At 43.7% G+C, this 15,458-nt stretch overlaps 1 protein-coding gene across 1 annotated transcript in view; it reads right to left on the reverse strand.

Moving 5' to 3' along the window:
- The window catches only part of PTPRJ (protein tyrosine phosphatase receptor type J), a 153,489-nt gene that overhangs the window by 15,371 nt on the left and 122,660 nt on the right, over positions 1 to 15,458 (reverse strand). Inside the window, exons 12-21 of the mRNA XM_012452590.3 lie at positions 12,465 to 12,596; positions 10,546 to 10,756; positions 10,307 to 10,431; positions 8,351 to 8,438; positions 5,740 to 5,781; positions 5,230 to 5,238; positions 5,044 to 5,131; positions 3,077 to 3,167; positions 1,068 to 1,141; positions 823 to 957 (exon numbers count right to left, since the gene is read on the reverse strand). Coding sequence (XP_012308013.2) covers positions 823 to 957; positions 1,068 to 1,141; positions 3,077 to 3,167; positions 5,044 to 5,131; positions 5,230 to 5,238; positions 5,740 to 5,781; positions 8,351 to 8,438; positions 10,307 to 10,431; positions 10,546 to 10,756; positions 12,465 to 12,596 — 995 coding nt within the window. The remainder of the gene's footprint in view (positions 1 to 822; positions 958 to 1,067; positions 1,142 to 3,076; positions 3,168 to 5,043; positions 5,132 to 5,229; positions 5,239 to 5,739; positions 5,782 to 8,350; positions 8,439 to 10,306; positions 10,432 to 10,545; positions 10,757 to 12,464; positions 12,597 to 15,458) is intronic.

Consider the following 15,458-nt stretch of genomic DNA (forward strand, 5'->3'; position numbering starts at 1 on the left):
CCAGCCTGACCAACATGATGAAACCCTGTCTTTATTAAAAAAAAAAAAGAAAGAAAGAAAGAAAAGAAGAAAACCACCGAGTTGATGAAAACCCTCATCTCACAGATGAAGAAGCTGGTTGCTTAGAGACATGATGAGCTTGCCCATGTTCACAGGGCAATGAAGGACAGAGCCATACTGTGAACAAGCATTCTGCACTAGGCCTGGGAGATTTTTCCCCAGCACTAACCCATTCCTGCTATTTATTAACTCCAGCAGCGATGTAACAAATAGAAGACAATGATATTTGTCCACAAAAAAAGATAATGACGGCCGGGCATGGTGGCTCACACCTATAATCCCAGCACTTTGGGAGGCCAAGGGAGGCGGACCATGAGGTCAGGAGTTTGAGATCAACCTGGCCAACATGGTGAAAGCCTGTCTCTACTAAAAATACAAAATAAATTAGCCAGGTATGGTGGCACACGCCTGTAATCCCAGCTACTCAGGAGGCTGAGACAGGAGAATCACGACCCTGGAAGGCAGAGGTTGCAGTGAGCAGAGATTGCACCACTGGACTCCAGCCTGGGTGACAGAGTGAGACTCTAGCTCAGGAAAAAAAAAAAAAAGATAATGACAAAATAGAATTTGCTTAAAGAATGTTTTTAAATGTTTCTCTTAAGGGAAAAAAAGACAGAAAACAAGTTTCTAAAAATAAAGTGCTAATGTTTGAGGGTTTTTTTTTTTAAAGAAACAAGTGGTTTTTAAGATACCCTTCCACCACAATAAAAAGTAATTAATTTAATGTAATTTTAAATTTTAAAAACAAAAACAGATACTTACTCTTCCCTGTTCAACACATTTGGTCAACATAATAATGGCGTATACGTTTTTCTCCCAAACCATACGCCAAAAATCTTTCAAAGTGTTTGGTAAAGGTCCTTGTGTGGCAATAAAATCTTTCTTGGAGTGGTAACCCTAAAAATGGGAAAGAACATAGTCAACCTCAAAGAAACAGAAAGAAAAGCGAAGTGCTCTGAAGATTTCATTAAAGCAGGCCAGTGCTGTGAGACCATCCTCCCACTTACAGGCATGTAGTTGGCATTGATGTAGTCATCCGTTGAATGGGTCTGGACCGAAAGTTTAACTCGGGAAATATCATCTGTGACATGAAAGGAAAAAAGTCCTCATTATAAGCAAGTGTTTTAGTAAATTTGGACACAAAACAGAAAAAAAAGAAATTCAAAATGGCAACACTGGGATTAGTCTTTGAAGATGCACAGTGTGGCATTTCACACAGACGACTTCGTTTAATCCTCGTGATCACCCTCTGTAACCATGGCACAGAGAAGTCACACGATTGCCAGAGCAGAGCTAATGAGTGGCAGGGCCAGGATCTGAACCTGTAGCCTGACACCAGGGCCCAAGAGCTTAACCACACCAGACGCCTTCTCACATAAAATGAACCTGTTACTATTAGCATCCTCAGGTATCTACCATGAGCTAACATGAGGGAATATGCTAAACAATTTTATGCACTCCTCAAAACCACCCTACAAGCCTCTGCCCTGTTTCACAGATAAGGAAACTGGGGGCTATAAAGTGACATCTCCAAATCCATATATCTGATAAGGGGCAGTCAAAATTCAAATCTAGTGTCCCTTCCACTAGGACATGGTAGGTTCCTAGGTTAACCTATCTACACTGCCTCTATTCTCATATAAACAAGTTGATATAAAAAGAGAGTGCCGAGTTCAAGAAAAAAATTGAATGTATAAGACTGCTATGAGTGGGAGGATCTATAACACATAATTACATGTTTTAGAAATATTATTATCATCTCAAAAGCATACACACAAACTTGCCCAACTCAATAAATGAAATCATAACCCTAGAAGTGCAAGTGTCAGGCTGAGCCAGAAGTAGCACCACCTCAGTTTCCCTGTCTCTGATTGTACTTCCTCACCCTCCTCTGGACAAAATAACATTACAGTGCTAAGTGCAGTACTAACTTGAGTCTCAGCCTAAAGGCTTCCCAATAAAAACAATACTCAAACACCCACTTCCCAGCTCTGACTCCAGATCTGAGAGTCTCCATAGACATTCACAAGAAGAGGTCAATAATCCCGAGTTACTCTTAAAAGGGCAGTACTGAGGCAGGTCCCCCAGCCTAGTTTTAAAAGCGTTTCCCTCAAAACATGCGCCAATATTCCTTGTCAAGTACAGAGGGATAAATGGAGAAAGAACCCAGGAACTAGAAAATGCTGAATTTAAAAAGAACTTAAGTTTTAGTCCAGGAATGAAAAACACAGCTTCAAATAAAGAAGATGATGTCCTGATGTAAAAATTATCTGCAAAGTCTATCAATTTGAGCTACATCACAACATCACTACAATCTGCTTATACTCCTCTTTGTGCCCTAATCCCCACCCAAAAGAGAGATTATGATGAACTTTCCATAGAGAAGTATTTACATTTCATCTAATGCTTTGATGTAATAAATAATTCTCATTTCAAACTCAATTTACTATTATCCCTGTTGACTAAGATGCAGACATGGTCAATTCTCAAAAACAGGAAACAAGCTAAATATAATTCATACTTATCTGTGGAATTCACTCAGCCCATGTGTCTAGACACAGAAAGTGTGACTCCCTGTCTGTCTCCCTCTGCTCGCTTTCATCCCAGAATTATAGAATTGAAATAAATAGCTGTGAGACAGAAGAGTGAAGAACACAGACTCTGGCCTTTTCCCTCAATGAGACAGACAGACCTAGTCCAAAGCCTAGTCTTCCTGTCACTATCTGTGTGACCTTGGAAAAATCACCTAACCACTCTGTGCCTCATCTTCCTCATCTGCAAAATGAATATTCTACTACCTACTTCGTAAGGCTGTTGTGAGGATTAAATTAAATATAATGTACCTAAATATAGTGCTTAGCACATAGTAGGTGACTAATGGATGATTGTGGAAGTAAGTGACTAATGAATGGTTATGGAAGTAGTTACTTAGATTACTGATTCCTTCCTCTCTCCCGTTAGAGATTTGATGGCCACTGATGAAAAAAGAGAAGATGTTGCAGATAAAATAACTTACAGGGCAGAACATTATTATAGCGATTCTTTCCTCTATTTTCAGTCAATTCCGCTGCATACTTAGGTTGACTAATTCCAACAAGCTTCAGATCCTGAAAACAAAATAAATGAGGTGTTCATTTATTTAGTCTTCAAATATTATTCATACTTAGCATAGCATATGACAGTGAAACCAGACCAACAGTCCCATAGGCAAGTTGCTTTTGGATAAACATAGAAATTTACCCTTCTGCTATTAAAGCCTGAAACTTGTATTTGTTTTATCTGAGTTCCTTTCTCAGGAAAGGATCTTCAGGAAGTATCAAAGAACTGAAACTCATCAGATCACTGCACTGGATGCCTCCTTGCCCCTCCTTAGTTCCTGTTTACTTACACATTGTTACATTTCTTTCCTGCTATATAAACCCCTAGTTTTAGTCAGTCAGGGAGATGGATTTGAGATTGAGCTCCCATCTCCTTGGCTGCAGCACCCAATTAAAGCTTTCTTCCCTGGCAATACTTGTTGCTTCAGTGATTGGCTTTCTATAAGGCAAGGAGCAGGACCTAGACCAAACCCATGGTGTTCTGGTAACAACAGAACAAAGTGGAAATGTAGAGGTGATATGGGTTAAATTGTGCCCCAAAAAGATACGTTGGATTTGTCACCCCTAGTACCTTATTTCTAAATAAGTACCTATGAGTGGGATCTTATTTAGAAATATGCTCTTTGCAGATGTAAACAAATTAAAATAAGGTCATATTAGAACAGAGTGGGCCCTGAATTCCATATGATTGGTGTCCTTATAGGATGAAAAGAGACAAAGAGACATAGACACATGAGGGGAGACAGCCATGTGAACACAGAGGGAAACATGAGAGTGTCACTGCCACAAAACCAAGGCCCAGAAGCTGCTGAGGCAAGAAAGGATGCTGCCAGAGGCTTAGTAAGGAGTGTGGCCCTGCCCACACCTTAATTTGGGATTTGTGGTTCCAGCCTCCCAGTTTGTGGTGCTTTTTTATGGCAGCCTAGGAAACTAATACAGAGGTCAGAATATAGGAAAAAGGACAACCCTTGCCTTCAAGCAGCTGCAACCTGGAGGAGAGGTATACACAGAAGAAACTAATATTACAACAAGGCAGAATTAAAGAAATGCTGAATATTGGTAACAAACAACATGTTACAGAGGAAACAAGGAAGTCTGAGCACACAGAATTCAGGCCCTCCTAATGGGATCCCAGAAAGCCCATGGAGGAGGCAGCATGTGCACTGTGCTGAGTGCTGGGTGGGATTTCAGGAGAGTGAAGGCAGAGATGCTGGACAGGGCAGCACAGGAGGACAAGCATACATGGACACCCTGAACAAGGCTAGTTCCTGGGCTGATTGGAGCAGAGCTGCTGGGCTGGTTGGAGCCGAGCATAGGGCACTGAAAGGCAGACACTGGCCAAGAAAGTCCTTCTGTAGGCCTTCACGTGAGCCTCACAAGCCACCCTGGGCCACACCATCATCAAGCCCCAAACTTCTACATGCCCATTTGGTTTCTTTCTAGCTCATATAGTTTCCTAAGTATCCTAGCTAATAGTTCCCAGACTTGAATTCCTAGTTTCTGTAACAGTTTTCTAACTTTCAGGAAAAACATAAGCCAATTTGTAAGGAAAGTGGCTGTGCTTGTCAGGAGTGGGCCAAGGCAGACATCCAGGACAGTATGACACAGCAGGTTTGGAGTGCAGGTGCACAACCCCTTGTATTATGTAGCCATTTAATTTAACCTGTTTGGGTGACCTCATACCTGACTTTGAGCCACTATTGTCTGTGAGTAATATAACTGCACTGCTAACTCTGTAGGAGAGAGAATAAAGCCAAGTACCAACTGCCTATGGTCTCTCGAGTGTCCTTTCAGCTACCTGCCACCCATCTACAAACTCTTCCTTGGACTCCAGCTTGGGTTGAAACCTGACACAATTAAAAACACAGTATTTATAGCCACATACTTCATATTCTTCCGCAAACCCACAGTTGGAGTCGGCTTGCTGCTTCTTGAAGTAGGCCTCAAAATTCTCCACTCTGATTAACTTAGATCTAAGAAAACAAAACTCATCAGGACTTTTTACATTCAATGAAATCCATATTCAAACAGAAAAGTACTAGTTATTAAAAAAAATAAAGAGATTACTCACTTTTTAGGTCTTCATGATAGAAAGGAAAAGAAAAAAATAAGCAATTAGAAAGACTCATTCATTCATACTCTCGAGATGACAGTAAACATCTTCCCAAACAACAAAACCCAGGGTATAATTTGCAAGAGGAATGTCAGAGTTCTATTATTCACAAAACACTAAAATATGAATCAGGAAATCTGATTTCTAGACCCTACTGTGTAACTAATTGGTTTTGTGACTTTAAGTAAGTTCTTCTCTCCCCTGGATCTTGATAACCTATTTGACATTTTTAATCAAAAAGTATGTATTTATTGGTAGAAGAGTAGAACATGACAAGGAAGCTGGCTTCAGGAGACTAATAAAACATAGATTCCTTGCAGAAAACAGAGCTAGAAAAAACTTCCTGATGTTCAAGTCAAAATGTGCCAATCGGGAAAAATGACGGCAAGTTCTATCAAAAATTCTTTACAGATAGTCACTGAACAGAAGGGACGATCTAAAATAAAGTTCATAATTTGAGAGACTTACTTAATTTGAGAAAAGGACACTTCATTATTCTTTGCATCTTTCCTGTTTTAAGAGAAAAGAGACCCATTAGACCAAAAAGATTCCTTGCTGTGCTTTTCCCTTGCGTATCTGGAGTCGATGTCATCTATGAACTAAAGGTGTTACACCTTTTCCTCAGGCATCAGTTCATAGACGACACCAAATCCTGCCCCCTAATACTAAACTTAATGACCCCAGCTGCAAATGCCAATTACAAATCTGTGAAGTTATTTTCTTTTGTACTATCTAAAAGAAGGAAAAAAATCATATCCAAGTCACTTTTAAGAATTTCCCTGCAAATATATAGCAGTGACATCACCTTATTGTAAAGAAAGAGTTGTTATTTCATACTTTGTTTTTGAGAAAGCATTTCTATAAGTGAAAGCAATAAACCAAAAACCATATCAGATACGGAACTGGCAAGTTGGTGAGGCATCTGCACACTCCTGCACTGTTGACTGAACTCTGCATCAGTGTTTAAGAAAAACTTTCTGGAAGGTCATTTGGCAGTATGTATCAAAACCAAAAGCATGCATATCCGCTGACACAGCACTTGCCCGGCTTGGAATTTAGCCTAAGGAAATAATCTTGAATGTGCCCAAAGACTTAGGCACAAGGATAAGTAACTGTGGCCAAGGGGAAAAATAAAATAAAAACATCTAGGAAATTGGTGAAATAGATCATGGTACTCCCATACAGTTGAATACTCTGTAGCCACTTAAAATGATGATGAAATGGGCTGGGCATGGTGGCTTACGCCTGTAATCCCAGCACTTCGGTAGGCCAAGGCAGGCAGATCACCTGAGGTCAGAAGTTTGAGACCAGCCTGGCCAACACGGCGAAATGCCGTCTCTACTAAAATTATTTTAAAAAATGAGCCAGGCTTGGTGGTGGGCACCTGTAATCCCAGCTACTTGGGAGGCTGAGGCAGGAGAATCGCTCAAACCCAGGAGGTGGAGGTTGCAGTGAGCGGAGACCGCACCATTACACTCCAGCCTGGGTAACAAGAATAATACTCTGTCTCAAAAAAAAGAAAAAAAAATCATGATGAAATGAAGCTGCCACCAATGTCTGAACTGAATGAAGCAGGCTAGATACTAACATATGTAACATGATTCCATGTGTGTGCACACATTTGTGAGTTTGGTCACATCAAAATGTCAAGAGTAGTTTTGTGTGGGTTCTGTAATTGCACATTTCCTATTTATTTTTGCTCTTCTTTTCTGTATTTTTCACCATAAGCATCTATTACTCTTATTTTTAACAAGAAACAATAAAGCTGTTTTATCCAGCCACTGACCCATCCATTTCCCCCCTAAAATCAAAACCTAATCTGGCCAGGTGCAGTGGCTCACGCCTGTAATCCCAGCACTTCAGGAGGCTGAGGCGGGCAGATCACTTGAGGTCAGGAGTTTGAGACCAGCTTGGCCAACATGGTGAAATCTTGTCTCTACTAAAAATTTAAAAATTAGCTGGGTGTGGTGGTGATGCCTGTAATCCCAGCTACTCAAGAAGCTGAGGCAGGAGAATCGCTTGAACCCAAGAAGCAGAGGTGGCAGTGAGCCGAGATCGCACCACTGCACTCCAGCCTGGGGGACAGAGCCAGACTCCATCTCAAAAGAAAAAAAAAATCAGAACCTAATCTAAAAGCTGGAGCATAAGCACTTCCTGTCACCTCAACAGGGCAGGGTGGCAGCACAATGAACCGGCCTGGACCACATGAGGACTCCTGAGGCAGAATAGAGATTCCCTGGTTGACAGCATCTGATAGCAAAGAAATCCCAACTAACACACACAGGCTTCACAAGTGACACAGTCAGAAAAGAGGGCAGCCATGAAGTGCAAAGACCAGGTTTAAGTTCCATTTCCACATTTCCTGACTCAGCTTCTGCATCCTTGAAAGGGACTTACTGGACTTGCCTCACAGAGCCTCATCCATGAGACAATTCATGGAAAGCACAGATGCGGACACACGGTGAGCACTCACAAAAGGGCTGCTACTTTTACCATTTAATGACCTCACAGGGCAGTTGTACAGATAAAATAATAATAATAATAAGATAAAAGGTACAAGACATTGAGAAGTGCCTTATTTATTCGATCCTCCTCAGCTTCGCAAGTTAAGCCACAATGATTATCCTCCTATCATAGATGAGGACACTAAGCTCAGCTTCACAGATTAGCTGCGATGATTATCCTCCTATCATAGATGAGGACATTAAGGAAGCTTTGACCAGCTTCCTAAACAGCTGGTCAAAGACAGAGCTGGTGTTAAAACTGAGCTACCTCTAAAATGAAATCTCTCAACATCCTAGTACTATGAAACTGACTTATAAACAAGAACACATCGTTTGACAGTAGCATGCCACACTGTGGCGTCTATCAATGGCCAGATGCGACAGCTGGGAGCACATTAACATCACCCAGCTGGGGGCACAGAGGAAAGACGATTGGCCAAATGCAGAACGCTGTGGGTGAAGGGAACATGGTGTTCATCATATCATTCCTTCCAATTCTGTGAATGTTTGAAATGTTCCTTAATAGAAAGCTTCCTTAAATACCAGAGTATTATTATCAGCATAAGTAGTATCACCTCTTCTTTCTCCAGAAGATGAAGCCTCCCACAGTCACAATAACCAGGGCACCAAAGATACAGCCAAAAACCGCTCCACAGATGACACCTGAGAAAAGTCCAAACGGGAGACACTTGAAGAGGTGTTCCTGCAGACCACACGATGTGCTAACAACCAGCCCGGGACCCTAACACCAGAGGGCTCAGGTGTGTATGTGGCATATACACGCATGCGCATGTGTGAACACGCACGCGCGCGCACACACACACACACACACGAGTTAAATAGCTTTGGACCTAACACTAGTCCATGCATCCTGTTCCCAACCCATTACCACCTGGATGGTTCTGAGAAAGCTCCTGTTCCTCTCCAGGTCTCAGTCTCCTCAACCGCAAATTTAGGGAACTGGGCTGGGTTTTCAGGGATTTTTCCTGCCACCTCTGACTTTTTGAGATTAGCACCCACATACGAGCAGAAGTACCTACAGCAGCATCCATGCTCAGGCAACAGGAACCCCATTTTTTACTGGGGAAGAATGTGGGGACTACTCCCTAAACTTTGCTTCTGGGGCAGGGATTCTTTCCTGCATCCAACAACCACCAATTAGGAGAAAAACCAGACAAACTAACAAGTCAGTCCATTCGCCTCTGGCTTGAAGGTAGGGGACGCACCCCTCTTGGATCCCTGAAGCCCCTGTATCACTTAGGTTTATGTGATAAAGGGTAGAAGCATTTGACAAGGGTCCAAGACCAGAATTTCAGGCCTGCCTCTAAAGCCACGGTGTAACCCTGGCAAGTTACTTCCCCTCTCTGGGCCTTAACAGTCTTACTTCCAAAAAGGGGGCAGAGCACAGTGGCTCACACCTATAATCCCAGAGCTCTGGAAGAAGGCAGAAGGAGGCTTGAGGCCAGGAGTTCAAGACCAGCCTGGGCAACATAGCAAGACCCCATCTCTACAAAAAATTAGACAGGCATGGTGGCACACACCTGTGGTCCCAGCTACCTGGGAGGCTGAGGCAGGAGGATCCCTTGAGCCCAGGAATTCAAGGTTACAGTAAGCTATGATCATGCCACTGTACTCTTGGGCAACAGAGCAAGATTCTGTCTCAAAAATAAAATAAATAGGCTGGTGGCTTACGCCTATAATCCCAACACTTTGGGAGGCCAAAGCGGGTGGATCACCTGAGGTCAGGAGTTTGAGACCAGCCTGGACAACATAGCGAAACCCTGTCTCTACTAAAAATAAAAATTAAAAAAATAGCCGGGTGTGGTTGGTGGCACATGCCTGTAATCCCAGCTACTTGGGAGACATTGCAGTGAGCCAAGATCATGACACTGCACTTCAGCCTGGGCGACAGAGTGAGACTCCATCTCAAAAAAAAAAAAAAAATACAAAAATTAGCCCAGTGTGTGGTGGCAGGTGCCTGTAATCCCAGCAACTCGGGAGGCTGAGGCAGGAGGATCCCTTGAACCAGGGAGGTGAAGACTGCAGTGAGCTGAGATGGCGCCACTACACTCCAGCCTGGGTGACAAAGCAAGGCTCTGTCTCAGAAAAATAAAATAAATCAATAAATAGAATTAAAATTATGACGTAAAATAAACAGCACTGAACAAGACAATTTCTGTGGCTTCCTCCGATGCTAGTATTTAAGGGTTCAATGCACTGCATCAAGCTGTGTGCGTGGCATATGGGCACACAAGTGACCAGACGGAGATAAGGGGACTGAATAACCTTTGCAGACTGGAAGGGCAACTGGCATGTAGAGAAGGGAGAGCGTGGGGTCCAGGATGTGGGGCCTGGGAGGAGGAAGCCCAGTAAGCGTGGTGACCCAGTGACATCTCAACTTCTGGGAGAAGACAGCTGGGCACACCAACCCTCCTGAAGGTCTGAGGGAGGCACGTACGCAGCTGGCCTTCTGTGGACACTCGAAGCAAAACACCACAGAACCAGTGCCAGGACTGTTGTCCTCCCCCTACCTGGATCCTGGGGCAAGGAAACGGCCTCTGAATAGCGACTGAAGGACACATAGCTCTCGGCCCCATCGATGAGCCCGTTGTTTTGAGGGTGAAAGGTAATGTTGGTGAAGCCAGCCACGCAAGCCCTGTGGGATGACAAAGAGCAAAACGAGGTCCCTGAGACGTGTCTGACCACAGGCACATAGAGCATTAGGCTCACAAGGCTCAGCTCCCAAAGAGCAAGAATCAGAAGATGTTACCGGTAGGAGCCCAGAGGTTCCAGCTTCCCATTGTAATAGCCAAGCGTGGTTGACTCATTCCCGACATTGATTTCATATTTCAAAACTTCAGACAAGCTCTGGGAACGTCCCTTTTCTTCTGTTCTTATGAGGTATGTCACGTAAGTATCTGAGGCTCCCTTTTTGAAATCCTCATATGTGTATTTCAGGACATCTGCAGAAGGGTGACCAGCTAAGAAAGGCACACAGAAGGAGAATCATAAGGAAGTGATGGCAGAGAGATTTCGTCTCCTGCATATCTACGTGGTGGTGACACTGAGTGATAGTAATGCCAGCAGCCAACTCTCAAGTATCTCTGTGCCAGGTTTGACTTACATTGAATTCTAAGCACTTCACCTACAGTAATTCATTTCATCCCCATGATTCCCATCACAGAAGCTTATTGTCTCCACTTCACAGACAAGAAAACGAAGGTGCAAAAGGCTAACAGGACCGGGCCCAAGGTCACACCGCCTATGAGCTGGAGTTGGGTTCCCAACCCAGGGGGTCGCACTCAGAGCCTGAAGTTTCATCTGATCACGGGCCAGCACTGGTCAGTCTGGTTACTATGCAACATGGCCTTCTTCAATGGGATTTGTTGACAAGCACCACAGCAAAATGACTAAGAGCTGGAAACAGACCCGAAATTAAAAGACAGAAAGAGAGAAAGAGTTCAATCTCACTTTTTGAAATTTTGCCATAGGTTATGGCACCAGCAAATTTCTATCCTCCCAAATCCCCAAGCCCCTGACAGTGTGATTGGTCTCTACCCTCCTCGAAGAGATAAGGACAGCACCACAGGGGAGAGAGTGGGCAAAGAAAACACTGCATCATTCATGCATAAAGAATCCCCCAGACCAGACGCAGAGGTTCATGCCTATAGTCTAGTCCCAGCATTTTGAGAGGCCAAGGTGGGACGATCACTTGAGCCCAGGAGTTCAAGACAAGCCTGGGCAACATGGTGAGACTTTGTCAAAAGGAGGGGAGGGGATGGGGAGAGGAGGGGAGGGGAGGGGAGAACAGAGGGAGGGAGGGAGGGAGGGAGAGAGGGAGGAAGGAAGGGAGGCAGGCAGGCAGATGGAAGAAAGGCAGGAAGGCCGACAGAAGAAGGAAGGAAGGAAGGAAGGAAGGAGGGAGGGAGGAAGGGAGGGAGGGAGGCCTACAATAAAACAAAACTTGGACTTTTAAATCTAGGCCTTATGCAAGCACTCACATACAGCTACCAAAGAGACTCTCAAATTATTCCTTTCTTACCACAAAGGAATATAACAGAGCCCTTTAAGGAAAAGCAGCCTTTAATCCACCTCTTCTCTCAGCTAAGGAGATACTCTGCAAATTCCCATTAGCTAATGCAAATCCTTTTCTATTTTCTTTCAAAGGAAAGTCATCCTTGGAGGATGGCATGTGTGTACGTCTGTGTGTGTGAGTGAGTGAGACGGAGACAGAGATAGAGATAGAGTTGGTTAAAACTAATATTCTACCACCTAAAAGGCCATGTGATGTAAAAGAGAAGAAAAATCTAGATCACAGGTCAGCTAGTTATGGGCCACAAGCCAAATCCAGCCACCTGCCGTGATTAATAACATCTAGTGGGAATGGCACCACTCATTCCTTATGTGTCTTCTGTGACTGCTTGCACACTACACTGGCAGAGTTGATTGCTTGCAACAGAGTCTATACCACCTGCAAAGCTTAAAATACTTGCAATCTGGCCCTTTCCAGAAAGTTTGTCAACCATCAGGCAAATAGCTCACCCTCGTTCTCTGTCTGAGTACATAGCACACATGGCAGTGAGAAGACAGGCATGTGTCTGCATCACTAACATCCCTCAGTGGGCACAGAGAAAGCTCTGGTCACTGCATCACTCACCAGCTGTTTAATCCACGAAGGCCTCTCCTTACCTTCCCCGGTGGTAAGAATGACAGCATAGGCTTTGATGGGTCCGTGGCTGGCTTCAAACCCACTAAACTTGACCTTTACTGAATTGTGACTGACAGATGTAATATTAGGGGATTCATCTGGAGGAGGAGGATCTGAAACAAAACGAAACATGATCACCCAACATTGAAAACCAAAGCAGCACATTATTAGGTAGAGAACATGCTCAGCAACTTCCTCAAGTTCTTACTCTGGAAACTACATGCTGGGCTCATGGAAAGCAGCAAATCCAGAAGCAAAAGGCAGGGAAGGAAAATGGTGAGAAGCAGGGATGGGAGATCCTGGGAAACCCGCCCAGCTCACAATGACCCCTTCAGAGCATCCAGCCACATTCTCAGGGCAGACACTCAGGAGCCTTGTTTGGTTTTGCTATTGTTGTTTTGAACAGTGCATGCTTTTAGAAGACTGATTGAAATATAACTAGACTACAACCAAAGAGATGAAAGACTTGTACAGTGAAAACCTCAAAACACTGATAAACTAAATTAAAGACACAAATACACAAATACTTGCAAAGACATCCCATGCTCATGGATTGGAAGTCTTGATATTGTTGGAAGAATTCACACTACTCAAATCATCTATAAATTCAATGCTACCCCATCAAAATCCCAATGACATTTTTTACAGAATATAAAAAACAATTCTAAAGTTCATATGGGACAGTGAAAGACCAGAAACAGCCAAAGGAGTCTTTAAAAAGAATAAGGCTGGAGGACTCCCACTTCCTAATTTCAAGACATATTTATTACAAAGCTACAGTAACTAAAACAGTATGTTACAGGCATAAAGACAAACATCAACCCGTAAAACAGAACACTGAGCCCAGAATTAAACTCTCACATACATAGTCAACTTATCTTCAACAAGGGTGCCAAGAAGACACAATGGGAAAAAGCCTCTTCCACAAATGGTGCTGGGAAAACTGGATATCCATGAGCAAAATAATAAACCGGCCCCCTCTCTTACACCAGACACAAAAATAGACTCTGAATAGGTTCAAGACTTAAACATTAGACCTAAAGCTGTACATTGTAAAATTTGTTTAATAAAAAACAAAACACCACATCGGGGAAGAGCTTTTTGACATGGTATTTACAATGGTTGCTTGGATACCACACAAAAAGCACAGCAACAAAAGCAAAAATAGACAAGCAGGATTAAATCAAACTGAAAAGGTTTTGCACAGTAAAAGAAACCATCATTCGAGTAAAAAGCTAGTATCTTTGCATGGGGAAGATAGCCTGCCCTTGTCCTCTCCCCCAGTCCCTTCTGACTCAAGATGGGCCAGGTTCATTATCCTGAGATCTGGGGCAGAAGAGGAGAGTGAGAAAGAGACTGTGGGGTGGAACTCTAAGTGCAGCCTTGGGAGCTGCATGCTGACACCACAGGCTGACACCGCTTGGCCCCAGGATCAGCTGGTTGGCTGAGAGCAAAGACAGAGCAGATGTCCAAGGAGAAGAATCAAAGATGAGGTGGGAGAGAACACACTTTCTACAGAGACCTGGCCACAGCACTGTTCCGTGTTCTTCATAAACAGTGCCCATGTTTTTCCCAGAGTTGGTCTAAAATATCACCTAGAGAAACCCAACAGATCCTCTTCCCAGAAACCAGAAAAGCCCCCACAGGACACTCCATGGACGGCTTCCATGATTCTGCACCCTCCCTTTCCAAGCCAGGGTGCAGAGCCACTCTCTGAACTAACACGAAAGAAAAGAAAGAACACACTCAATTAAAGATGATCCACTCCACACACTCACTATCTGCCTAAATTCATCTCACACATACAGCTTCGGTTGTTCTCATTATTTTTTCATATTTTTAAAAAATAAATGAAATGAGATCTTGTTATGTTGCCCAGGCTGGTTTCCTGGCCTCAAACAATCCTCCCACCTGGGCCTCCCAAAGTGCTGGGATTACAGGCATGAGCCACCACACCCAGGCTGTTCTTGTTATTATGTATATATTCAAGACTCAAGAAGACAGAAATCTGGACTCCAAAACAACCACAACACAATTGTCTAAACCTGGGCCGATACAGCAGCCCCTAGCCACACGCGGCTGCCAGGCCCCTGAGATGTGACCAGTTTGCATTCAGATGTACTACAAGCATATAACACAGACCAGATATCAAAGCCTTAGTACAAAAGAAGATGTAAAATCACTCATTGATACTTTATAGAAATTACATGTTGAAATAATACTTTCAATATCCTGAATTAAATCAAACGTTATTCATTTCAGCTATTCCTTTTTACTTTTTTTTTTAAAGTTTTCTTTAAATTATATGTGATGCTCATGTTGCTCCTAGAAAACGTTAAATTATACGTGAGGCTCACATTGCATGTCTAGTGCCTGGTCCTGCTCTAAACTACAAGCTTCACAACCTCACAAGGGCCTGACGGTAGTGACCACTGGGAGGTGCCATTCTCATGTCTGATGGTCAACTGCCAGCACAGGCTCCTGCATTTCCCATCAGCTCTATGCCCTATAGCTGGCCAGAGAGGGTCCATCCCCAGGTCCTTGCTCCAAAACTGGCAGCCGATGCTAACTCACCCACCACCAGACCTGGAAATCCTCTCCCTCTCACTGCTCTTCTCAGTCATATGCTCCAGGGGCCCTGTCACCCCTACTCACCATAGTGCCCCTCACCACAGCACACAGTAAGCCACCAACAGATGTGGGCCAAAAGATGGCTGGTGTGGTGGCTCATGTGGGTAATCCCAACACTTTGAGGCCGAGGCAGGTGGATCACTTGAGGTCAAGAGTTCCAGACCAGCCTGGCCAACATGGTGAAACCTCATCTCTACTAAAAATGCAAAAATTAGCCAGGCATGATGACATGCATCTATAGTCCTAGCTATTCAGGAGGCTGAGGCACGAGAATCACTTGAACACAGGAAGCAGCGGCTGCGGTGAGCTGAGGTTGCGCCACTGCACTCCAGCCTGGGCGACAA

Source organism: Aotus nancymaae, unplaced genomic scaffold (assembly GCF_030222135.1).
Source record: "Aotus nancymaae isolate 86718 unplaced genomic scaffold, 86718_ANA_hifiasm-v0.15.2.pri h1tg000059l, whole genome shotgun sequence".
Lineage (NCBI taxonomy): Eukaryota > Metazoa > Chordata > Mammalia > Primates > Aotidae > Aotus > Aotus nancymaae.